General features: G+C 50.5%; 2 protein-coding genes across 2 annotated transcripts; one reads left to right on the forward strand and one right to left on the reverse strand.

The window, feature by feature from the left end:
- Positions 1-344: 344 nt before the first annotated feature.
- Positions 345-9,112, reverse strand: CIAO1 (cytosolic iron-sulfur assembly component 1). The gene is made up of 7 exons (XM_032177628.2): positions 8,780-9,112; positions 7,818-7,966; positions 7,551-7,662; positions 7,363-7,451; positions 6,632-6,833; positions 5,926-6,013; positions 345-3,841 (listed from the first exon to the last, which is right to left on the reverse strand). Exons 1-7 carry the CDS (start codon positions 8,916-8,918, stop codon positions 3,601-3,603), a joined length of 1,020 nt encoding a protein of 339 aa, XP_032033519.1. The 5' UTR covers positions 8,919-9,112; the 3' UTR covers positions 345-3,600.
- Positions 9,104-23,618, forward strand: TMEM127 (transmembrane protein 127). The gene is made up of 4 exons (XM_032177629.2): positions 9,104-9,400; positions 9,757-10,131; positions 20,282-20,446; positions 21,155-23,618. Exons 2-4 carry the CDS (start codon positions 9,888-9,890, stop codon positions 21,460-21,462), a joined length of 717 nt encoding a protein of 238 aa, XP_032033520.1. The 5' UTR covers positions 9,104-9,400; positions 9,757-9,887; the 3' UTR covers positions 21,463-23,618.
- The last annotated feature ends 2,334 nt before the right edge of the window (positions 23,619-25,952 follow it).

Genomic DNA, 25,952 nt, shown 5'->3' on the forward strand with positions numbered 1-25,952 from the left:
AAGATCTGGTTATTTTTTTAGCCAGGAACGTGCTTGTAATGAGTACGTCTGGAGGACAGACCTGCTCATTAGGTGTGCTGTCCCCTGTAGCCTTGAGTCAGCCTGGAGGAGGGAACATGCGACTGTGGCCTGGCCTCAGTGGTACCCACACATTAGCATTACCACAAGAACCAACACTGAGCCTCGGAAGCTAGATCACAGGTTAGGGGTTTCTCTAGATGGGGGTTCTGAAATCTGCAGTGTCTGCTCCTGGGAGGCAGCACCAGAAAGGGCACCAAATGTACCAGCTGGATGTGACCCAGTCTTAATATAACAGGTTTTCTAATCCAGATCTTCCGACTGTCTTCAAATTCTTACCTTCTGTTCTTTAGATTAAATGCACACAAAATTGAAAGATGATTCTGAAGGGCAGTTTCCTCAGGGTAGCAGCTTTCAAATGATTTGGTCTTAGGACCTCTTTACACTACTAAAAACTAATAAACTCAAAGAGGTTTTTTTTTTTCTTTTTAAATAACAAATTTATTTTTCACAGTTCTGGAGGTTGCCCCAAAAAACTTTTATTATCTAGGTTAAGGTTAATGCACTTTTAAATCATAATGTTAACTTTTTTTTTTTAAATAGAGACCGAGTTTAGCCATGTTGCCCAGGCTGATCTTGAATTCTTGAGCTCAAGTGATCCGCCCACCTCAGCCTCCCAAAGTGCTGGGATTACAGGCATGAGCCACCATGCCCCCAGCCCACGTTAACATTTTTTATGAAGAATAACTTCCAAAACAATCCAAGGACAAGGGTGGCATTTTACAGTCTCTTTAGTATCTTGTTATAATAAGAAACAGTTGAATTCTTACAGCTGCTTCTACATCCAAACTAACTGTTTTTTGTTGAAGCTGACTTCACACAGATATGCAGTTGGAAAAGTTTTTAAAATAGCCTTTTCAGCTAATTGTAGCTATTCTTTGATATCACACCAAGACTACAAGCGATTTTTTTTTTTTTTTGAAATGGAGTCTTGCTCTGTCGCCCAGGCTGGAGTCCAGTGGCCCGATCTCGGCTCACTGCAACCTCCACCTCCCCGGTTCAAGCTGTTCTCCTGCCTCAGCCTCCCGAGTAGCTGGGACTACAAGGGACCTGCCATCACGCCCAGCTAATTTTTGTAATTTTAGTAGAGACGGGCTTTCACCATATTGGCCAGACTGGTCTTGAACTCCTGACCTTGTGATCCACCTGCCTTGGCCTCCCAAAGTGCTGGGATTATAGGCGTGAGCCACCGCGCCCAGCTTACCACAAGTCATAGTTTCTTAAAGGCAATGTGGACTCCGAAAACTTAATGCACTTATATTGTTAATACATTAAAATCCACTGGCCTTACACTTTTGAATGAATCTTTGAGCCATGCATGATTTTGTAACATCACGTACTGGTCACTTGGAAAAATGGTTCATTGAATTCTTCCAAATGAAATGCATTTCATTATACAAATCACATTTGTTAATATCCTCAACAATAAAGCTCATGGTGGAGTACAGATTTTCAGAAATTCTAATTTTTGCTTGAAAGCTCTCTTTTGTCATTGGCAACACTATCAGTTGTTTCCCTTGAAGTGAGAGGCTCATTCCATTCATTTTCCTGAAAGTATCAGCCAAATATTCAAGTCTAAATACCGTAATCTGCTAGTTCTTTCAACTCTAAAGGGCATGCCTTGCACAGTCAATTCAGCTTGCAACTCAATTGTGTAAGTGCTTTTCCTCAAGGCACCCATACTTCAGTGCACAGCAGTATGATGTATGAAGCATGCTTCCAATTTTCTCAGAATATTTTAAGTTCTCAAGGTCAACTTTTTTTTTTTTTTTTGAGACAGGGTTTCACTCTTGTTGCCCAGGCTGGAGTGCAATGGTGTGATCTCGGCTCACTGCAACCTCCACCTACCGGATTCAAGCGATTCTCTTGCCTCAGCCTCCTGAGTAGCTGGAATTACAGGCATGCACCACCATGCCCAGCTAATTTTGTATTTTTAGTAGAGACGGGGTTTCTCCATGTTGGTCAGCCTGGCCTCGAACTCCCGACCTCAGGTGATCCGCCCGCCTCAGCCTCCCAAAGTGCTGGGATTACAGGCGTGAGCCACTGCGCTGGCTAGGTCAACATTTAGTAGTTAACCATTGCTATTTGTTCTATCAAGGACATGTCAAAACTACTGGAAGTTTGCTGCCACCACCTTGATTCATGCCGCAGTGCCAACAGTTGACCTCACAGATCCTCCCTGAGGAGTCTTGGGACTCCCAGGATCTGCAGACTACATTCTTTGAGAACCACTACTCTAGGTACTGCCCCACTGTCTTTCTAAAATCTAAGGTCACAGCTTAAACTTCGGGGAAGGCTGTAGTTCTGGAGGCCATTGTCACATTAGAACCCATTTAGAAGTGACTGTCAAGAGACTTCAGTGAGCCTGAAACTGCCTGCTGATGGCAGTGTTTCTCAACTGGTTTTCATTGCCAGTTCCCTAGGGAGCCTTCTTCCTGATCACTCCCTGCCATGAAAATGGAATATCACAGCCACACTATATGTGCTGTGGGCCTTAGGAGGGCCACAAACAACTGTCTTGATTTTTTTTTTATCCTTACTGAAGAACCAATTTGCATCCCTGTTGAGAATATAGGGCTTGTGGCCAGTAATAACTCTCCCTTTTAGGGTTCCTGTCTTTCCCCATTTTTTTCTATCCCCAGTTGCCATCACAGCATAACAACGGTGCAGGAGGTATATGAGGGTTTCTAAGGGAAAGCAGAGGTGCCCCTCAAACCTACATTCAGAAAAAAATTTCCTTGCCGGGCGCGGTGGCTCACGCTTGTAATCCCAGCACTTTGGGAGGCCGAGGCGGGCGGATCATGAGGTCAGGAGATCGAGACCACGGTGAAACCCCGTCTCTACTAAAAATACAAAAAAATTAGCCGGGCGTGGTGGTGGGCGCCTGTAGTCCCAGCTACTCAGAGAGGCTGAGGCAGGAGAATGGCGTGAACCCAGGAGGCGGAGCTTGCAGTGAGCCGAGATTGCGCCACTGCACTCCAGCCTGGGCGACAGAGCAAGACTCCGTCTCAAAAAAAAGAAAAAAAAGAAAAAAATTTCCTTCATTATTGATTGGATGTCTTAAATACAAAGACTTACACAGAAACTGGGAAGGCAGGACCTATTTCAGACAATGATTCACCATGGAATTTTTATGAATATCCTTATAAAATAGGACTTGGGATGCAGATGGATTATTTAAGTCTTGCAACTTCAGAAAGGCCTGAGACACATACCCCCTCCTACTATTTATAGTAAATATAAATAGTATATTTACCTCCAAAAAATTTAACACTGTGCCCTAATGCAAGAAAAATCTGTGGTATAACCATGTACTGATGTTCTGTAGCTCTTTACTGAAGGCATCGTGTCAAAAGGAGGGGAAGGAGAGCAATTCTGTGGCTCCACACTTCTACCCAAGTCTGAAGAGAAGTGAGCCAAGTTAAATGAAGGTCAAGGATGCTCCTCCTGGCCGTCTCAGGGGCTGGTAAAGTCTTATGATGTTTTCTGGGGAGTCATTACTCTGTCCAAAGTCGAGGTAGCTCAGAGGCCTTCAGGCCGCTGATACTTCCAGAAGGCCACCTCCCCATCATCACTGCAGGAGGCCAGTAGCCCTGGCTCCTTGGGGTTCCAGGCCACACAGTTGACATCCTGGGAATGGGCCTGATGCAAGTGGGCTGTCAGGGAGAAGGTGGGCTGCTGTGGATCCGAGTTGGGATCCTCCTGAAACACGCGGATCGCGTCATCCCCACAAGCTGTGGCCAGAGCCCCTGTCAGCTGACACCTGGAAGGAAAGTGACATCAGTGGGTATAACTGACTAGTTAGGCCAGAGAGACCTGTTCCATAGTTCCTGGCCTGTTCTCTTCCCTAACTTCAGGACTCAGCTAAAAACCTTTTATTAAAATGTTTCCTTAACTAATAAGGAGTCACAAATATCACCACTTACATCTTCAGATGCTGCAATCTAGTTCTTTTCCCTACAATGATTATCCTAAAAAACGATATGCAATTATGAACTGCACTTTCCTCACTTGGCATAAGCAGTTTCCCATGTCATAAAGTTTTTTTTTTTTTTTTTTGAGACGGAGTCTCACTGTCGCCCAGGCTGGAGTGCAGTGGCGTGATCTCAGCTCACTGCAGGCTCCGCTCCCTGGGGTTCACGCCATTCTCCTGCCTCAGCCTCCCACGTAGCTGGGACTACAGGCGCCCGCCACCTTGCCCAGCTAATTTTTTGTATTTTTAGTAGAGATAGGGTTTCACTGTGTTAGCCAGGATGGCCTCGATCTCCTGACCTCGTGATCCGCCCGCCTCGGCCTCCCATAGTGCTGGGATTACAGGCGTGAGCCACCGCGCCCAGCCTATTTTTTTGTTTGAGATGGCATCTCGCTGTGTTGCCCAGGCTGGAGTGCAGTGGCATGATCTTGGCTCACTGCAACCTCCCCCACCCAGGTTCAAGCGATTCTCCTGCCTCGGCCTCCTGAGTAGCTGGGACTACAGGCATGTGCCACCATGCCAGGCTAATTTTTGTATTTTTGGTAGAGACAGGGTTTCATCACGTTGGACAGGCTGGTCTCAAACTCCAGACCTCAAGTGATCCACCCGCCTCAGCCTCCCAAAGTGCTGGGATTACAGGCATGAGCCATGGGGCCCGGCCATCATAAACAGGCATGAGCCATGGGGCCCGGCCATCATAAACTATTTTTTTTTTTCTTTAGATAGAGTCTCGCTCTACCACCAGGCTGGAGTGCAGTGGCACAATCTCGGCTCACTGCAACCTCTGCCTCCCGGGTTCAAGCAACTCTCCTGCCTCAGCCTCTGAGTAGCTGGGATTGGGTGTGCGCCACCATGCCCAGCTAATTTTTGTATTTTTAGTAGAGACGGGGTTTCACCATGTTGGTCAGGCTGGTCTTGAACTCCTGACCTCATGATTCGCTCACCTCGGCCTCCCAAAGTGTTGGGATTACAGGCGTGAGCCACCGCGCCCAGCCCCATCATAAAGTATTCTTAACCCCTTTCTTTAAACAGTGATATAACAAGCTGAGTCCTACCATAATTTACTTAAGTTCACTTTTGTTGAATAGGTGATTCCCAAATGTTTGCTAATATAAAGCAAGCTTAAGTGCTCAGTTTTTTTCACTGTTTTGGATTTCCTAGGGATCAATTCTCAGGGCCAGAACTACCCTCTGACCTACTCTTCTATATGAATAGTGCAGCTTTTCCAGCTTCCACAAGGGCAGAGTCAGTGTTACCCATAAAAACCTGCCAGGTACAGTGGCTCACGCCTGTAATCCCAGCACTTTGGGAGGCCAAGGTGGGTGGATCATGAGGTCAGGAGATCGAGACCATCCTGGCTAACGCGGTGAAACCCTGTCTCTACTAAAAATACAAAAAATTAGCCAGGCGTGGTGGCGGGCGCCTGTAATCCCAGCTACTTGGGAGGCTGAGGAAGAATGGCGTGAACCCGGGAGGCGGAGCTTGCAGTGAGCTGAGATCACGCCACTGCACTCCAGCCTGGGCTGCAGAGTGAGACTGTCTCAAAAACAAAAAACAAAAAAACAAAAAACAAAAAAAACCCAAAAACCTCAGCCATGAATGCACAGATTCAATAATAACTTCTGGACAGCATGAGCTGTGTGAACCCCTAGCACTGGTGCTGCCCTCACAGCCTGGGACTGTTCTCTGCTACTGTGAATGCCAGCCCAGCCAGCTGTAAACCAGCATGGTAGAGTCAGGCCTGATAAGGAATGGGGGTGGCTGCCCTCAATTCCCAAGCACTCCCCCAGGGTTGCAGAGGACTGCATAGGGCATGCCTTCTCTAAAATCCCTGATTTATGGGGATGGGATGGGGGTGGGGGATGGAGTCTTACCAAGCAATGTCATAAATGGTCCTTGAGTGGAAGCCGGACAAAGTACAGATACATTTCCAACTGGGGTCAGAGCCACTGCATGCCACCCCTGCAAGACAGACTTCTCTTATCCTTAAGACGTTCCTATGTCCTGGGCACCTCAAAGGAGAACCTAACTTACCTTCCCTCACCCTCATCTTCAACTGACTATGAGTCCGCGTCTCCATTCATGTCCCCATCCCCACTGGTCTGCCTTACACACTACAGCCAGACTGGCCTTTCTCAAGCAGAATTCCGAGAAGGAAACGTCCCTGTTCTGTTGCAGATTGTATGTAACTACTTTGCGTGCCTGTGAAGGCCACCCACCAGCCGACCCAACCCACTTTATTCCTCTCCAAACCCTAGATGTCCTATGCCCCATTTAAATGAATTACCACCCCTCATGTAAGTCTAAGCATTCCTGCCATCATTATCTTTACTCACACTGTTGAGTTTTCACTTGAATTCTCACGTAAAATTCTCATGTTAAAATCCTACATACCCTTTTAAATTCAGATGAAACGGCCTGTTCTACAAAGCTTTCCTAATTCTTCCAGCACTCTATCCAGAGCCCTCTTGTGGCACATCTTACCTTTTACCCTAATTTGCTCTGACTCATGTACGTGTCTTAGCAGACTGTGAACCTCTTGAGAGATGGGTCTTCTTTAGCTCTACTAATGGATCTCACCTTGTTCATTGCCTGGTAGATACTGATGCCAGATGCGCACAGTACGGTCATCACTACAAGACGCCAGGCGCTGGCCACTCGGGTCAAAGGCCAAGCTCCACACAGTGGATTCATGGCCCTCAAGGGTGGCACAGCATACCCAGTCATCCTCTTCCTCCCGGTACAGCTTCACTGTGTCATCGTAACTGGCAGAAGCTAAGAGCTGGGGGAAGAGGGAAAGGAAACCCAACATGTGTCTGTGTGGCCCAGGAGGTAAAGGACAGGTCAGTCCCGGGGATCTGCTTTTATTTTATTTTATTATTTGAGACAAAGTTTGCTCTTGTTGCCCAGGCTGGAGTGCAATAGCACGATCTCGGCTCACTGTAACCCCCGTCTCCTGGGTTCAAGCGATTCTCCTGCCTCAGCCTCCAGAATAGCTGGGATTACAGGCATGTGCCACCATGCCCAGCTAATTTTGTATTTTTAGTAGAGATGGAGTTTCACCACGTTGGCCAGGCTGGTCTCGAACTCCTGACCTCAGATGATCCACCCACCATGGCCTCCCAAAGTGCTGAGATTATAGGTGTGAGCCACCACACGCAGCCGGATCTGTTTTTATAAAGGGACTAATGTTTTTTGTTCACAGATGAAGGTCTCTGTAAAAGCTAGATTAAGGCTGAAAAGCAGAGGAAGGATGGGCACAAGCCTGCACACCAGAGCCCTTCCCACAAGAGACCCTGCCTGACTCTTACCTCCTGACTTGGGTGCCAAACCACATGCTTGACGTCCTGTGTGTGGGAGTTGAGAACACTGACACATTCATACTCATCCTCTTCATCAACTGTGGGAGAGAAAAAGGGGACCCAAGAGCTGACCCTGTCAGGGACACGGAGGGGGCTGTCAGGTGGTTCCCAATGCACCTGGAGGGACCTGGACTCACCTTCCCAGACCCAAACGCTCTTATCTCGGCTGCAAGTGGCCAGGAGGTTGCCAGATGGGGCCCAAGCCACTGACTTGACCTCATTTTCATGGCCCTCGAGAGTGGTTACACACTGTGAAAGGGGAAGGAAAATGAGAATTAACAGCAGCTAACACCCCTAAGGCCCTTCCCATGGGTACAGCACAACTGGCGCAGGTTGGCTCAGGTTCCTGAACCAGCCCTGGGGAGGAAACAGGCGATAATTCTGGTCCCAACCAGCCTGGGTACCTCAAAGTCATCCTGGTTCTTCTTCCAAATGCAAGTGGTAGCATCAAAGCTGGCAGAGGCCAGGTAATTACCGCAGGGGGACCAGGCTACCTTCCGCACGGTGCGCTGGTGGCCTTCAGAAAGGACAGACTTGCAGATCCAGCTGTCACCTAAAGGTGGAGCGCAGGCCAGGCTCTGGAGCTGGGTGCAGCACCATGAAGCCATTCAATATCGGCGGCTAGCACTGGAGTCAAGCTAGTGGGGGAAAGCTGAGGGAGTGTATTTCACAGCTTTTACAAAGATGCAACTGAATCTACTTCCTCTGGAGCCTTTTTTTTTTTTTTTTTTTGAGACGGAGTTTTTGCTCTGATGCCCCAATGGCACAATCTCGGCTCACTGCAACCTTCGCCTCCTGGGTTCAAGGGATTCTCCTGCCTCAGCCTCCCGAGTAGCTGGGATTACAGGTGCCCACCACCACGCCCAGCTAATTTTGTATTTTTAGTAGAGACGGGGTTTCACCATGTTGGCCAGGCTGGTCTCGACCTCTTGACCTCAGGTGATCTACCTGCCTCTGCTTCCCAAACTGCTAGGATTACGGGCGTGAGCCACCGCGCCCAACCTCTGGAGGCATCTTTCTAAAACAAATCTGATCTAAAATTGCTATTGGTTCCCCAATGCCCTCGGGATAAAATGTGACAATCCAGTCGCAAGTTACTCTGAAGGCCACTTTCCTAACATCTCTCTTTTCCCATTTTCCTGCCTCAGTAGCTAACACAATTCCCTTGACATTTCAGCTTGTCTGCTGACGTTTTTCCTCCCAACAGCCGCAGACTTCTTTGCCTGTAAAGCCCTTCTCCGGGTGGCTAACACCCGACTCTACCTCCGCCAGGAACAGGTTCAGCCTCCCCTGCAGCCTGAGCGCCAGCACTACGCGCAGGCGGAGCCCTCAGTGCCGAGGGCCGCGCAGCCAGGCTGGGCCTTACCCTCCGTGCCCCAGATGCGGATTCTCCGGTCGCCGCCGCACGAGGCCAGCAGGGTCCCCGCGGGGTTCCAGGCCAGGAACCAGCAGCGGGAGTCCGGGTGCGCCGGGACACGGCCCAGCAGCACCAGCGAGTCCTTCATGGCGGCCTCACGCAGGGGGAGGTGGGGGCGGGCAGAATCCGCTGCGCAGACAGCGGGTCTCACTGCGCGCGTCTGCGCACCGCCCACTCCAGGCTTCTGCTGCCGACAGAGGCTCCCGCTTCCGCCGAAGAACCTGGGTCACCCCGAGAACTCAACTGCCCACTGCTGCGACCGCGATACCCTATGGGAGTTGTAGTCGTTCCCCTCACCTCGGCAGGGAAAGCATCGCGGGACCGCCTCGAACTACCAGTCCCGTGAGGCCCTGCGCAGAGCCGGCGGCGCGCCCAGGCTGTGACGCGCGCGGGGGACTGGGCGGGGAGCCGGAGGAGGCGGAGGCAGAGGAGGAGGAAGTCGGAAGTGCATCGTACCCGGGTCTGTCCGGGCGTTGAGGGATTGAGGCCTGGGAACGCTGGGCCCCCGGCAGCCGAGAAGCCGGTGACTGGGCTGAGCGGCACCATCCCAGCCCTGGGGCCTGCTGACTGGTGAGGAACAATGGGCGGCGTGGGGAGGGTCTTTTCTGCGCACAGGTCGCACCCCAAACCGCCGGTCCCATATCACGGGTCCCCGATCCCCGCGGCCCAGCCCGGTCCTCCGCCCCTCAGCATCCTCTGGCCGAGACCCTGACTCTGGGTCTTTGCTCTAGCAGTAGCCGATCCCCGATCCCTCCGCCCGCCACTTGAGTCTGCCCAGACCCCATCTGGCCCCTGGCCCTCTCCGGTTGTCGTCCCGCAGTCCCATTCCGGAGTCTCCTGTCTCCGCCCCCCGAATCCCCGCAGCCCTCCCCGTCTCCGTCAGCCCTGGGTCCCACCCCGCTATCCTCTGGTGTCAACCCTGACAGCCCAGTGCCGGCCTCACCTGCAGCGAACCCGGAGCGTTGCTATCCTCCACCGGACTGTCAGGCTCTGCGCGCCCCGCGGAGGTCGGCGGCGACCAGCAGCAACTGCGGAGCGACGGCGGGCGGCCCCGGGCATGTACGCCCCCGGAGGCGCAGGGCTGCCCGGCGGGCGCCGGCGGAGGAGCCCGGGAGGCAGCGCTCTGCCCAAGCAGCCGGAGCGTAGCCTGGCCTCGGCCCTGCCTGGCGCCCTGTCTATCACGGCGCTGTGCACTGCCCTCGCCGAGCCCGCCTGGTTGCACATCCACGGAGGCACCTGTTCGCGCCAGGAGCTGGGGGTCTCCGACGTGTTGGGCTATGTGCACCCGGACCTGCTGAAAGGTGAGGGTGCTGCGCGCTGGCCCTTCAGGCCTCGGTGGGGGACAGAATGTGTTCTGGCTGAAGCAGAGATAGCCAGGGACCAGACACTTGGCTGAAGGAAACGGCCCCATAACTGCCTGGTGTTCATGCCCACCAGGTGGCTCTGTTTGGGGTCCGGCCCCTCATTAATTCTGATGTTATTCAGCTAAGCACCTACTCCTCACAGCCATGTTAATCCGGACTGCTGCTATTTTAGGATTCTGCTGGAGGAAGGACGCTGTGTATCGAGAAAAGATAAGGGTGCTAGGTATCAAAGTTAGCTGGCCCCTTCTAAGGAGCCTGTGAGATATGGAAAAGCTTCTTTGGGGCAGACTGATAGATGGAGAAAAAGGAACTTTTAATATGACTAGGTTTTAAAAGATACCTTAGAGTTCTATGGTAATTGGATGCGTATTAGAGAAAAAGGGAATCTGTGGCATTTTAGGTAATCGGAAGACCGTTCCATTGCCACCCGCAGTACAACAGTTGGAATGTGGCTCTTGGAACCATTATAAGTGTGCCTGACAGAGGCAAGGTTGCTTTGTTCATCATCATGCTTTCCGGCCAGATAGACAGCAGACTATGCGAGGGTCCTATGGGCCCCATAGTTTATCCTGCCCAGTCTTGCCTCCAGTAAAAATTGTGAAGTGTGAGGACAGGACTGGACTGTATCACCTGCTTTTTACCCTAACAATGATCAATGTACCCCAAACAGTCCTTAGTAACAGCATAGTTCATCAACCCCAAGGTCTTTTGAGCCATCTTGAAGGTCTTATATCCTCTCTGTGCTATCCTCTCTGTGCTATTCCCTGGCTGTGATGCATTCCAGATGTTTACTGCACCGCCTATCAGAAGCACTTCCTGTTAGATATCTGCGTGTTACCTCCTGAAGAATTCAGGCACTGGGATTTGGCGAAAAGGTCCAAGTTCCCTGCTGTGCCTTGGACCATACTCTGCTTCTGCAGGTCTAGGCTGAAAAGCCTCATCCTTGTGGCCAAATGTTGCCTTTCTCTGAGTGTTCTCTTACTGTTTTGCATCTCTCTTGAGTTTTAGAAGCTGTAGCGTGATTTTGTAGAAGATTGGGGACAACTGGTTGTTTCCAGATTTCACCTTAATGGTACTCTTTGCTGGGTTGGCTCATTAAAGCCAAAGTTATGCACATGACAGAGGCCTTGTATGCAGCCTTTTCTCTGTCATGTTGCTAATGGCACAAAGAGCATTAAGCTTGAGTGAGTCTTGGTGGTTTTTCTTTTAGCACATTGCCCTGTACTTGCTTTCTTTGAAGCACACATACCACCTTCCCACCACTAGACCCATCAGATCTAGAAAGCTAGATCTTCAAAATCTAGCACCGCATGGGGTATGCTTAGCTGTGGCTCAGAAAAATGAAGGATCTCCCCAAGGCTACCCAGTTGGGGGTGGCAGAGCTGGGACTACCCCACATCTGTTGATGCCAATATAAAATGCTGCTGTGTCATTTATGGTTTTTATCCTTTGTTTTACTTCAGCTGTCATAAGGAACAATCTCATAATTATATCACTTTGGTGTGCATCCTTGTCGAAGGCATGTTAAAAATAAAAGTAAATTTTTGAGCCGGGCATCGTGGCAGGCATCTGTAATCCCAGCTGCTCGGGAGGCTGAAGCAGGAGAATCGCTTGAACCCGGGAGGCAGAGGTTGCAGTGAGCTGAGATCGCGCCATTGCACTCCAGCCTGGGCAACAAGAGCGAAACTCCATCTCAACAAAAAAAGGCCAGGAGCAGTGGCTCACACTTCTGATCCCAGCACTTTGGGAGGCCGAGGCGGGTGGATTGCCTGAGGTCAAGAGTTGGAGACCAGCCTGGCTAACATGGTGAAACAAAACCCTGTCTCTACTAAAAATACAAAAATTAGCTGGGTGTGGTGACACACACCTGTAGTCCCAGATACCCTGAAGGCTGAGGCAGGAGAATCGCTTGAACCCAGGAAGTGGAGGAGTTGCAGTGAGCCAGAGATCACACCACTGCACTCCAGCCTGGACGACAGAGCAGAGCAAGACTCCATCTCAAAAAAAAAAAAAAAAAAAGTAAATTCTTGGTGCAGGTTCTTCTTTGTTCACATGTGTATTTACCCTTTCTAAGAAATTATTCAGGCCAGGCCAGGCATGGAGGCTCACACCTGTAATCCCAGTACTTTGGGAGGCCAAGGCGGATGGATCACCTGAGGTCAGGAGTCAGATCAGCCTGGCCAACATGGTGAAACCCCATCTCAACTAAAAATACAAAAATTAGCCAGGCCTGGTGGCTGGTGCCTCAACTACCCAGGAGGCTGAGGCAGGAGAATCGCCTGAACCTGGGAGGTGAGGTTGCAGTGAGCCCAGATCACACTACTGCACTCCAGCCTGGGCTACAGAGTGAGACTCCATCTCAAAAAAAAAAAAAGAAAAAAGAAATTATTCAGGCTCCGTTTTGTCTTTTGCGAAGCATGTTTTCTTAACCTTTACATTACATTTGCTCACATATTTAGAGATCTTAACCCATGTATAGTTTCTACTTGCTTGCCTGTGGCCATCTCCTAAGAGCACTTTGTGCCCATTAATAGGAGAGTTGGCAGTGGTGCCTCATGAGCTATCACAGAAGAATCAGTAAGGAATCCGGAGGTCCTTGATTGCGTCTTCTCTCCCTTTTTTACCTATTGGTTTTTTGGTACCCAGTGGGCCTTCAGACATGTAGTATCCTGTGTGACTGTGCCGATCCTCAGGGCCTAACAGATGTCCTGACCTGGGAGCCTGGAGTATTCCACATCTCAAGAGGGAGCAGAGCTGTCGAGCACAGATGTGGTGCATATAGAGTTTTTTTTTTTTTTTAATGAGACAGAGTCTTGCTCTGTCACCCAGGCTGGAGTGCAGCGGCGCCATCTCAGCTCACTGCAACCTCCGCCTCCTGGGTTCAAGCAATTCTCCTGTCTCAGCCTCACGAGTAGCTGGAATTACAGGTGCTCTACCATGCCCGGCTAATTTTTGTACTTTTCGTAGAGATGAGGTTTCACCTTGTTGACCAGGCTGATCTCAAATTCCTGACCTCAAGTGATCCACCCACCTTGGCTTCCTAAAGTGCTGAGATTACAGGCATGAGCCACTGCTCCTGGCCACATATAGATATTTCCAGAGGGAGAACAGACCCTGCCAGGTCTCTGCAGGTGATGGGAGTCGGGCAGCCAGCAGGCCCTGGAGCAGCCTTACCATTTCTCAGCCCGTGCCTGAGTGCCACATTTTGACATTATGCTAAGCACACCCCATGCCTGCTTTTTTCCTCCTAAACAGCATCTTTATTTGGTAGGTACTGTTATCAGCCCCACTTCACAAAGGTCCCAGCTCAGGGAAGCTAGGTAGTTTGCTCAGCTAATCCGAGTGGACATTGACTCCAAAGTCCATACTCTTACGGCAACACCTTAGTGAGCTCCGAGTTTATTTCCCATCAAAGCTGCCTGAGGCTTATCACTTTCCTATTCTAGTTGAGTTTTATCATAAGCCCAGCCAAAGCTGTGCTTTTTGTCATAACTTCATCACCTCAGTGTTGAGGCTTTAGTTGGTGATCCCAGGGCAAAGCCACTCTCCCATTGTCATTCACAAAGCTTCAGAGGCTTTAGCCAATGAAAGCTGGCTCCAAAGACCCCATCCTGGGCTGGGTGCGGTGGTTCACTCCTGTAATCTCAGCATTTTGGGAGGCTGAAGCAGGAGGCCAGCAGGATCACTTGAGTCTGGGGGTTCGAGGCTGCAGTGAACTATCATTGTGCCTCTGCACTCCAGCCTGGATGACAGAGTGAGACCCTTTCTCTAAAAAAAAAAAAAAAAAAGACCTCATCCTGGGTTTTCTCCACTGCCCCTGCAAGCGGTGCCTGCTTCTCACACAGCTCTCAACCTGGCCCTGGGTGGAGATAGGCTCACACCTCTAGGCCCCAGAAAGAGGGGCCGCAGATAGTCATTTCTTCTGATCCTTTCTGCCTCTCAAGTGTGGCCACCAAAGGGCACTGGCAACAGCCCCAGGAAGCATCTTTGGAGAATGAGGAAGTTGGGGAGTAGAAGTCAGGTGAATCACAATTGACAGCAGCCACTGGAAGATCAAGGGCCTTCCAGGGAGAGCCTGTGTGCCTGACAGGTGGTGACTGGGGCAGCTGACACTGCCAGGTCCTGCGGGGCCTGTTGGTATCTGTGGGATAACCTGGCTGGGCACTAGAGGGCTCTGTTAAGAGGCCTGTGTCACAGGCCTCTCTGGAAGCTAAAAAGGTCACAGTGAGGAGAGGCTGAGCAGATTGCACAGATGCATAAAAAGGGATTGGGGCATTGGGGAAGTGTCTCTAATTCACAGGGACTCCAGCAAGGAGGGGGGCGGGGTGGGACAGAAGTCCCTTTAAGCCTTTCTGCCTGCAGACTGGGTCAGGAATGGTTAGAGCAATGGGCAGATAGACAGGAAGAGGCAGGACCTTCAAAACAAATCTAGCCCGGTGACTCACCAGTGACCTTGAGCAAAGTCAGTTCCATGGGATCCTATTACAGCTGCCTGCTTCCCTGATGACTAGAGGGCACCGCCAAGCAGTGTTTACCAAAATCAACAGGCCAGAGCACAGCTGGAGGATAGGAGGTGTTCTGTGTCTAGCCAGGGCGTCGTGGACTACACCACTGGCTTGAATTTCAAGTTAGGGTCCTGCCTTGCATGCCATTTCTCTCTCGAATAAAATCCTACATACATAACCTTCAGGGGTTTTCTTTAGCAATCCCCTCATGGGAGCAGGTGCTTGTTGCCTTCCCTGCTGTACCGACGTCTAGGAAGGGAGGAGAGAAAGACATTGAGATACTGACTCCAGAAGAGTCTCTGAGCTGGGCTCCAAGCCTGTCTAGGATAACTGCCTGTTCTTCCGGTGTGCTCTGAGACCCTCTGAGGAAAATCCACCTGTCACATGGGGCAGGCCCCTGGGGTATCTGTTAACGTTGCCCAAAGGGAAGTTCATATTTGGTTTTCTCACTGACCCTGAGGGTTTACTCACAGCTTTGGAGTGGAGAAAGGCAGTTAGTTACATTGAAACAAAACCTGTTGGAGTTTTAGGTCAAAAGTCTCTTCTCTCTATCATATTGTCACACTTGTAGGGTAGGCCCTTAGTCTAGCTTTAGTAGGCTTTGGTCCACACGGGCTGACATGTGTGGTCAACGAAGTCTTGGTGGAAGAAGGAAAGGCACGCTGAGGTGACACACTGGCCCAGCTGAAACAGCCTCTGGTTAATAACAGTACAGGTGGCTGCTCTTTCATGGGCACGGTGTCAGCTGACCCAGCATGCCCTGGTGGTGGGTGGGGCAGATGTTATTGTTTTCATTTGATAGATGAGAGAACAGAGGTCCAGTGCACTCAAGGGACTTGCTCAAAGTAACACAGTCTCTGCTAGAGCTAGGATTCGGTGCCAGGTCCCAAGCCTTTCTGGTGTCCTGACCACTTCCTAGAGCAGGCTCTGATGGTTGCAGTGCTGCAGGAGCTTAGACACCATGCCTGGCAGGTTTTGCCCAATAATTCCCCATGTGAGGACTTAATGACCCAAACCTTTTTTGCTTCTTTGAGAGATTTCATTGCTTCAAGCTGTTCCTCTAGTGAGCTTAGCAGCTGGCTCTGAGGATGGCTCCAACAGTATTCCTGTTAGCTTCTGACCCCTCATTCATGCACAGCTCTTTAGGAATTGATTGAGTATCTCCAGGGAAAAATACAGTGGCCGACTCTGGTACTTGGTGATTCCGAGCAGCACAGTGTAGGGGAGGCTGATCATGGTTTGGAATCTAGCTCTGGAGCGTGTGGCCTGGAGGAAGCCACTTCACCTTCTGGAGCTCCCGACTCCTCATCTGAGCTGTGTGGTAAATCCCCCAGGGGGGCACTTGACCCATCTGTGTGCACAGGCTGTTCCAGGAGGGGTATACAAGGCCCCTCCAACAATATTTGCCTTTGGAGAGGAGCAGGTGGACATCTGCAAGGGGAGGAACGTCCTCTCGGAAGCTTTTTATCATGTACATGTCTCCTTACTACTAAAACTCATGTATAATGAAACATAAGACAATAGGAGTATATGTCATGGATGTATATTTTTAAGGATAATCAAATGAACATCCTTGTGCTCACCATCCAGCCAAAGAAACAATACAGGCTCCTTGAAGCCCCCACGTATTACTTTTCTTACTCCAAGTGCCAGGCCTCATTAGTCGTGTGAGTGGAATCTGACACGGCCTGCTGCAGAGCGGCATGTGACCTCTGGCAGGTTATTCTTGGAAGCACTATAAGAACACTGCCCCATCCCTGCCACATGCCATGTGGACCCCAAGAAGAACTCTCTTAGTTTTAATAAGATTTAAAATAAAGCCAGGAGATAGCCCCTGTCTCCTAGAGCTTTTCTTTCAGTGAGGCCCCATGCACTACGGCTCTGCAGGGCTGGGTTCAGTGAAGGCTGGTCCCAGTTGCTGGCAGGGCTCACGCACAGGCAGGCTTTCTGGCAGTAGACAGTTACCCAGGCTGGGTGCTTGGGCCCAAAACAGATGGTCAGCAGACAAGAGATCATGACAGATAGCTCTGAGGGCTGCTTCGTGGGTGACCCAAAGCCAAACAGAGGTGTATGAGCCTTGTCTGGGCCCAGCCAGCCTCTGCCGGGCGAACTCTGAGCCTGAGGCAGGGTATACATGCTCAATCCCAGAGGCCCAGGGCTTCTCTCTACCCAGAACCTGTGATGCTGGCATCTGTTGGGCTGTGTCAGCTTTGCTGGGTTTAGGTCCCCTCCCCAGGTTCCTGGACTTTCCCCCATCAGTCCACCTTCCTCTGAGGTCTGGAACCAGTGTTTCTTGAAGTGTGGGGCTTGGATCACCTGCATGGGGATTACCTGGGCTGCTTGTTAAAATCCAGATTCCTAGGCCCTGCTCCAGACCTAGAACTCGGACTCTCTGGGGACCTGGGAACATGCTTTCAGACAGTGCCCCAGTGATTTGGGTATGCCCTAGAGATTGATGATCACACCCCACACCCTCTCAGCCTGAGATCAAGTTCAGGAAAGGACACTATATAGCCTGAGTCTTGCCAGCCCTTTCCAAATTTTCCTAAATCACTTGGTGACCCATGGCCTAAATAAAAGAAGAACTTGCCAGTGCCTGTAACAGAAGAAAGAGAGGAAGTTAAGGCCCATTTCCTACTTTTTTTTTTTTTGAGATGGAGTCACTCTGTCACCAAGGCTGGAGTGCAGTGATGTGATCTTGGCTCACTAACCTCCACCTCCCAGGTTCAAGCAGTTCTCCTGTCTCAGCCTCCTGAGTAGCTGGGACTACAGGTGCACGCCACCATACCTGGCTAATTTTTTAAATTTTTAGTAGAGACAGGGTTTCACCATATTGGTCAGGCTGGTCTCAAACTCCTGACCTCAGGCGATCCACCCACCTCGGCCTCCCAAACTGCTGGGATTACAGGCGTGAGCCACCATGCCCGACCCCATTTCTACTTTTTATTAAAGCTTAAAATACTTAATCACGGCCTAGTTTCTTTTTGATTCAGCCTTTATTCTACCCTATGCTTCTGGGAGCTTTTGCAGTTTGCATAGTTATCGAAGGAGACAGACAGTGTCGTCTAGTTTTTTTTTGTTGTTGTTTTTTGTTTTTGAGATGGAGTCTCGCTCTGTTGCCAGGCTGGAGTGCAGTGATACGATGTCAGCTCACTGCAACCTCCGTCTCCAGGGTTCAAGCGATTCTCCTGCCTCAGCCCCCCAAGTAGCTGGGATTACAGGCGCACGCCACCGTGCCCGGCTAATTTTTGTATTTTTAGTAGAGATGGGGTTTCACCATGTTGGCCACGCTGGTCTCGAACTCCTGACCTCAGGTGATCACCCGCCTCAACCTCCCAAAGTGCTGGGATTACAGGCGTGAGCCATTGCGCCCAGCAGTGTCGTCTAGTTGAAATGTTTTTTTAAAGAATGGCTAAAGTACTGGGGGGAAATACAAGTTGCTCTGTGTGTCTGCTGTGTGGTTGTTGTCATGGGTTCTCCCTGCACCATGACTCCCAGGAACCCCTTGAGTGCTGTGTCTTTTCTTTTAGCCTCTTCCTTTTCCTTCATTTATGCCCTTGACATGTGCACGTTGGCACTGTCCAAGGCTTCTAGGGCTTTTGTGGTATAAATGTGGTGGCTTCCTAGCTTTTCCTGTTGATGGCTTGTCCCCCGCTCTGCCCAGTCTGCTGAGTCCCTTTTAGGTAGGTCTTTTTCCCTTTACTTTGCAGTTTTGGGAGCCTTGTTTTATACCTCCCTTTCTTTTTGTGTGGGTTGCCTTTTAAAAGAATTCTTTTGTTCTCGTAGAGTTCAGGGAGGGAGCTAAACTAAATGTGATGATATAGTCTACCAACTTTCCTAATCTATGTAATACTTTCTTGTAGCTGCACATTTCTCTAAACTGCTGCAACTTCTTTCTTCCTCTTTTCTTTATTTTACTTTTTTTTTTTATTGTGGTACAATATACATAACATAAAACTTAGCATTTTAATTTTTTTTTTTTTTTTTTTTTGAGACGGAGTTTCTCTCTTGTTGCCCATGCTGGAGTGTGAAGGCGCAATCTCGGCTCACCACAACCTCCACCTCCCAGGTTCAAGTGATTCTCCTGCCTCAGCCTCCCAAGTAGCTGGGATCACAGGCATGCACCACCACACCCGGCTAATTTTGTATTTTTAGTAGAGGCAGGGTTTCACCATGTTGGTCAGGCTGGTCTCAAACTCCTGACCTCAGGTGATCCACCCGCCTTGGCCTCGCAAAGTGTTGGGATTACAGGTGTGAGCCACCGTGCCCTGCCAACATTTTTTTTTTTTTTTTTTGAGACAGAATCTCACTCTGTCACCAGGCTGGAGTGCAGGGGTGCAATCTCGGCTCACTGCAACCTCCACCTCCTGGGTTCAAGCGATTCTCCTGCCTCAGCCTCCTGAGTAGCTGGGACTACAGGCACATGCCACCACACCCGGCTAATTTTTGTATTTTTGGTAGAGACGGGGTTTCACCATGTTCGCCAAGACGGTCTCGATCTTCTGACCTCATGATCTGCCCGCCTCGGCCTCCCAAAGTGCTGGGATTACAGGTGTGAGCTACCACGCCTGGCCAATATTTTGTTTTTTTAAGAGACAGGATCTCTCTCTGTCATCCAGGCTGGAGTGCAGTGGTGTGATTATAGCTTACAGTAACTCCTGGGCACAAGCAATCGTCTTGCCTCAGCCTCCTAAGGAGCTAAGACTATAGGCATGCACCACCATGCCCAGCTAATTTTTTTTTTTTTCCTCAAAGAGACGGAGTCTCACTATATTGCCCAGGCTGATCTCAAACTCTTGGCCTCGAGCAATCCTCCTGCCTCAGCCACCCAAAGTATTAATAACCATTTTAAGTGTTGAGTTCATTGATATTAAGCACATGCATCATGACTATCTGTTTCCAAAACTTTATCATCATTTCAAACTGAACCTCTGTGCACATTAAATGATAACTTCCTGTTCTCCCCTCTCCCTACCTGCTGGCAACCACCATTATATTTTCTGTCTCATAAATTGACTATTCTAGGTATCTCATATGAGTGGAATTATAAAATATTTATCCTACATTTGGTTGATTTCACTTAGTATAGTATCTTCAAGTTTAACTTCTTTTTGGAACAAAAAGGGAATGAATGAGTGAGTAAATGGAGAATCAGCATTAATTGACCTGTATGGTCTTAGCCTCTCTGCCTGTCTCAGCTCCAAAGTCAGGCTTTTCCTGCCAGCTCAAAGTATCCTTTAGCAGAATGCATTAACATGTCAAGTTAATTGTCAGTGTCTTTAAAAATGGTTAGAAGGGCATGGCACACACAATGAAGTAGAATCCTGCACTTAGGCTAGTCTTGTTGGAAAGAGAAGGACTTGAGGTACAGGAGAGCAGTGGCCCAGAGGGCTTCTGTTTGCTAATGTGGAATTTGTTCCAGCTCCCATGCAGACCACCTAGGAGCAGGGGCTAAGACAGTGTCCTCCAGAACTGCCCTGGCTCCCAGGACTGTGGTGGAGGGGAATCAAACTCCTTCTAGGTGGGGACTTTCTGCACCAGATGTTACTTGGGGCCCTGAAAATTTGGTTCTCCCCCTACAGATTTCTGCATGAATCCCCAGACAGTGCTGCTCCTGCGGGTCATCGCCGCCTTCTGTTTCCTGGGCATCCTGTGTAGTCTCTCCGCTTTCCTTCTGGATGTCTTTGGGCCCAAGCATCCTGCCCTGAAGATCACTCGTCGCTATGCCTTCGCCCATATCCTCACGGGTAAGCCGTGAGCCTGCTCACACTGGGGGAGGAACTGCTACAGGGCGGGGGCATCCTGTCTGAGTTGCCGGTGGGGGCTCTGGTTTCTCCGAGCAGACACCCTTCAGGAGCTCATGTGCCAAGCTCCAGTCTTTCCCAGAGTGTCAGGGTGTCAGCAGCCTGCTCCAGTCTAGCTGCTAACTTGCCAGGGTCACTCAGCCCAGCTGTAGAGGGGAAATGTTGCTAGAAATTCCACAAGGAAGCTCACAGCTCTCTAAAATGGCATTTGAAGCTCAGACCTGATATAAGTGAAGAAGGAACCAGGCAATCTCCCGTGTCTCCTCTGGAGCTCCTGGTCAGATTCTTTCCTCTCCACCTTCCTGCTTCCCTACAGACCCGCCTTTTCTTGTATGTAGCTGCTCTCCTCCCTCATGCCTGCACTGCTGTGTTGGTTTGAATTGTGGTGTGCCTACTCCAGCTCCCAAGCTGCATGACCCTATTTGCTCCTTAAGACAGAGAGAATCTGACTGGCCTAGATGAGGTCAGACTGCTGTCCCCAACCTCAGGCCAGGAATCCCATGGCCAAGAGAGCTCCTCCTTGCAGAGTCTGGGGCCAGGCAGGTTCTCTGAGAATGGGGTTTGGGTAGAGAGGCTGTGATTGGGTCCTCAAGCATCCTAGCTGTGGAGTGCTCACTAACTCCCCTTCTGTGATGTCCCTCTGTCCCCTAGTCCTGCAGTGTGCCACCGTCATTGGCTTTTCTTATTGGGCTTCTGAACTCATCCTGGCCCAGCAGCAGCAGCATAAGAAGTACCATGGATCCCAGGTCTATGTCACCTTCGCCGTTAGCTTCTACCTGGTGGCAGGAGCTGGTGGAGCCTCAATCCTGGCCACGGCAGCCAACCTCCTGCGCCACTACCCCACAGAGGAAGAGGAGCAGGCGCTGGAGCTGCTCTCAGAGATGGAGGAGAACGAACCCTACCCGGCGGAATATGAGGTCATCAACCAGTTCCAGCCACCCCCTGCCTATACACCCTAATGCCAGCCTTGGGCTCTCTTCCTCAGCAGCCCCTCCCTCAACTCTGCAGCTCCTCTCGCACCCAGAGGAGCTCCTTTCCCCAGCAGGCCTCACTGGTGGGATCCTGACCATCTTCTGCAAACCTTCCCCAGGAGATACTCTGCCTTTAGGGTCATCCAAGTATCCCTGCTCTCAGAACCGGAGGTCCACTGGTTTTCTATAATGTACTCTTTCCCTCCTGCCACATGCTGCCCCCTTCATGTTCACGAGTCATTACCAGCCAGGGAAGGTCATCCAAGTTTCCTCCAGCATGGGCCATATCTTTGGGACCGAGACTTTCCTTGGAGAGCTGCTGAGAGTGGACAGTCCCAGAAAGAAGTGTCAAAGGGCCCAAGGGAAAGGGGACTGTGCCCTGCAGGCTCACTTCACAGGGATCAGTGTTTGCTCCACAGCTGTAGCTCTGGGCTGATGCCCCCCAGACCCCGTCCTTCTCGGAGTGACCCGCCCCCAGGCCACCTGCTCCGGGGAGTTCTGTGCACTTTACTCTTTGGACTTCTTCTCATGTGTGCCCTGGTTTTATGGGGAGAGGGAATCACTATTGGGAAGGCAGAGCAGTTGCTACCCTCTCTGCCCTTGCTTCATGTGGCTGGAACCCAGGCAAGGAGAGCAGGAGCCAGCGTGAGACTGAGGCCCCCTGGTGCCTATCAAGGACCAGAGTGAAGGGGACTACATCTCCCAGCCCTTCACCTTTTAAATGTGAGTGGTTTCAAAAGGAAAAAAACGAAACCAGGCAACAGCAACAATATTCTGTTTTTAAAAGAGGGACAAGACTTGTCACTTTTTAGACATGTATCCCATTCCTTTTGGCTCTGCAATATTTGGGGCTGTAGCTCCTTCCAAGCCCGTGGTAGTCCCTCCCCGAGTCTCTCCCAGTAGAATGCAGCCTCCCTTCCCTGGCCCCTTCCCTCCCAGTGACGGTGGCTCCCGGGGGCCTTCTCGTAGAACCCAGAGGGGTTGAGGACTGTGGCCTGGCTGGCGGGCCAGCGTGGTGCTCCTCAGGACTGCGGCACTAAGATGGAACCTGGCCTCAGTTTAGGAACAGGGGCCACAACAGGGCAGGAACCCACCACCCTCCACATAGGAATACAACCGGTGGGGCCCCGTCACGTGAGGCGTCAGACCCACCCTATCAGCCCAGCAGGCCGGGCTGTGTCCTTCAGACCCAGTGCTGCCCTAGACTCTGACTCGGGACTCCAGCCTGCCGCATGCCCTCTCCTGTCTTGAATGTACTCTGGTCTTGCAGTGTGCTGCTGAGGCTTTCTTGCTCAGCCATCACTCTGGCCACCGTTTGCTCTGGGTCTGGCTGAATTTTCTGCCCTGAGTTCTGGGCATAAAGTGGATGAAACTTGAAAGACCTTCAGTGTAGATCCAGATGGCCAACCTGTCCTTGTTAAGTTACTTGCTTCTTGGGAATCAGTGTCCATTGCTGAGCTGAAAAGGAAATGGATTCCAATCTCTTCCAACATTTAAGGTGATAGTTTGAGCAAGACTGGAGAATGGACAACACTATGAAGCTGTGGCTAGAAAGGGACTGTCATGTCCCATCCTTTGGCCAGATTGACTGGGGATGTCTGGACAGATGCCTGCATGGGTGGCGAGGGCCACATCTGCACACGAGCCGGTGGCTGCTTGCAATTCACTGCTGTGATGCCAGAGTGTGTTCAAAAGTGACTCTCCTGCTCTTCTGGACTCTTCTCTCAGGCAAGAAAGGCTGCCGGCTGCCTGCTATGTGATGCCTGAGCACAAAGCCAAGGAGCTGAACTAAGTCTGTTAAGTCCTGAGTTTGTCATTGGCAGGTTTACTTGTGGCCAGCTTTCTCTGCCCTTGGGTGTCTGAGCAGGCAGACCAGAAGACCAGGCACCGGACATGCATGCCAAAGGGAGCGGTCATCTCCTGAGGACCTGTACATGACCCTGTGGACTGTTCCGCACGATCTGGAACCCACTTTTTATTCACTCCCCATGTCTCTGGCCTTCCTCTTCTTTCTCTTTTCCTCTGCCATCCTGACACTGATAGTTTGTCATATAAATTCCCCTGGTTGTGTTTTTTTTTTTCTAGAAAAAAATTAAAAAGGAAAACAAAACCAAAAAACCAGAAACCACGAATAAGAATGGAAATGACAATGGCTGCCTGTCATTTTTCTGTCACAATTTTCCTGATTTGCTTTGTTCCCTTCGTCTCAGAGAAGCAGGAGACATTGATGAGGCTGTAATTTTTTTTCTTTTTCTTTTTTTTGAGACAAGAGTCTCGCTCTGTCACCCAGGCTCGAGTGTAGTGGCATGATCTCAGTTCACTGCAACCTCTGCCTTCTGGGTTCAAGCGATTCTCCTGCCTCAGCCTCCCGAGTAGCTGGGATTACAGGTGTGCGCCACTATGCCCGTATAATTTTTTTGTATTTTTAGTAGAGACAGGGTTTCACCATGTTGGCCAGGCTGATCTGGAACTCCTAACCTCAGGTTATCCACACACCTTGGCTTCCCGAAGTGATGGGGTTACAGGCATGAACCACCGTACCTGGCCAAAGATGTAATTTAAAATAGTTAGAAGGGACTTGGCATGGGCCAGCTCCGTGCATGGCATTTTCACCCCCAGAGCTTCCTAATCACACAGGAAGTTTCTAGGTCCTTCTAGAACAGCTAGAAATAGTAGCTGACTCCTGCCCAAGGCCCTACCTTCAAACCCTGAGCTCTTCAGGCTGCGTCCTCTGGTGAGCTATAGAAGAGAACGCGGCTTCTGAACTCTAGCCATCCTGTGGGAGGAAATAGACTTCTTTGGGCTGTGGCTTGCAGAACAAACTACACTTTTTTTCCGTCTATTTTTAAAATTTTATTTAATGATTTGTGTGTTTTTCTCTCTTTCTGTATTTCACGTTTTCCTTCACTCCCTAGAAACTGCACTTTCTTTGAAATCATAGGCAATGAATCTTACTAGGAGAGGCATGGGGATAGAGACAGTTCTGGGAGTGTGACCTGTAAGCCTCCTGTAGGGCAGTGCCAGGCCTTGATTGCCCACATTCTCTCCATTCCTTCTTCCTTCATACATTCGGTTACACAGCCTACACCCAGCCCCGAGTGTGCATCACGGTAAAAGAGCTGAGGGCTCTCTTCAGGGAGCAGCCCATTTAGGTCTCTTTTTGTTGTTGTTAGGGAGAATACACATCTTTCTTGGAAGCTGGGAGTGTGTTCTCTCTCATGTCCATTCAGACAATGCACCATTAGGCACCATGAAATATACAGTGACTGACAGGACCCTGTCTGCAAGGCTTTTATGTCCTTAGTTCAGGAGATGGACTTGTCCACAGAAAGGCAGAGTGAAGTGGGCGGCCGGCTCGGAAAAGTGCTGTGCCCAGAAGGGAGCCAGTTCTGACCTGAGTGATAAATAAAAGGCTTCCTGGAGGACACAGCTTGAGCCACACTTGATGTGGGAGTGAACTGGGGTAGGGACACTCCTGCTGAGAGAATGGCAAGAGCAAAAGCACACTGGTGGCCAGGACGTGGTAAGAGCCGAGGTTAGAAAGGTGAGGGGTGCTCATTTAAGGCACTAACAGCAGAAGGAGCCCTGGAAGGATTTTGAGAAGGGAAGGGAGGGATGCAGCCTTATTTTAATGACTGGTGACAGTAGGAAGGAGTCTGCCTGGCCTTAAGTGAGGGTGTTGGAAGTGGGAGACGGGACCTGCCAAAGGGGAAGAGGGCAGTCACAGTCAATCCCAGGGCCCAGTGTCTCAGCCAGGTGCTGGAGTTGGGAATGCGGGAGCCCCAGTCTCTGCCCACCTGTCACATGGTAGCTGGAAGGTGGCATCAACTGCACAGGCGAAGAGGGGCCCGCAGACGAGAAGCCATGGGATGTGAAGGGCCGCAAGGAGAGGACCCTGGGACACAAGAAGAGGTGGTGCATCTGGGGCAGGGCGGCTTTCCCCAGATGACTAGAGAGTCTTCAGCTGGCATCTCGCCTGAAATATCCACGCTGTCAGCCACTACACTAATGGAACACAGATGCTGTGGGGAGACACAAGGGAACTGACAAACGTCATGCCCCTGTTTTCAAATAGTCTGCAATCTTACCTCTTCCTCTGCATTTTTTTGGGGGAGTGACATTTTAATGGGAGGCAGGAGGTTCGTGGAGAAGAGAAAATGTCTTTTTTGTGGGGGTGGGTAGAGACAGAGTCTCACCATGTTGCCCAGGCTGGTCTTAAACTACTGGCTTCAGGCAATCCTTCTGCCTCCCTTCCCAAAGGGTTGGGATTACAGGCGTGAGCCACTGCACCCAGCCTGAAAATGTCGTTTTGAATGAGCCCACCTGAAATGAAGACACTTTATTAGGGTCACTGGTTTGAGAATTAAGATCAGTTCTGGCCGGGTGCAGTGGCTCACGCCTGTAATCCCAGCACTTTGGGAGGCCGAGGTGGGCGGATCACAAGGTCAGGAGATCGAGACCATTCTGGCCAACATGGT

Source organism: Hylobates moloch, unplaced genomic scaffold (assembly GCF_009828535.3).
Source record: "Hylobates moloch isolate HMO894 unplaced genomic scaffold, HMol_V3 SCAFFOLD_15, whole genome shotgun sequence".
Lineage (NCBI taxonomy): Eukaryota > Metazoa > Chordata > Mammalia > Primates > Hylobatidae > Hylobates > Hylobates moloch.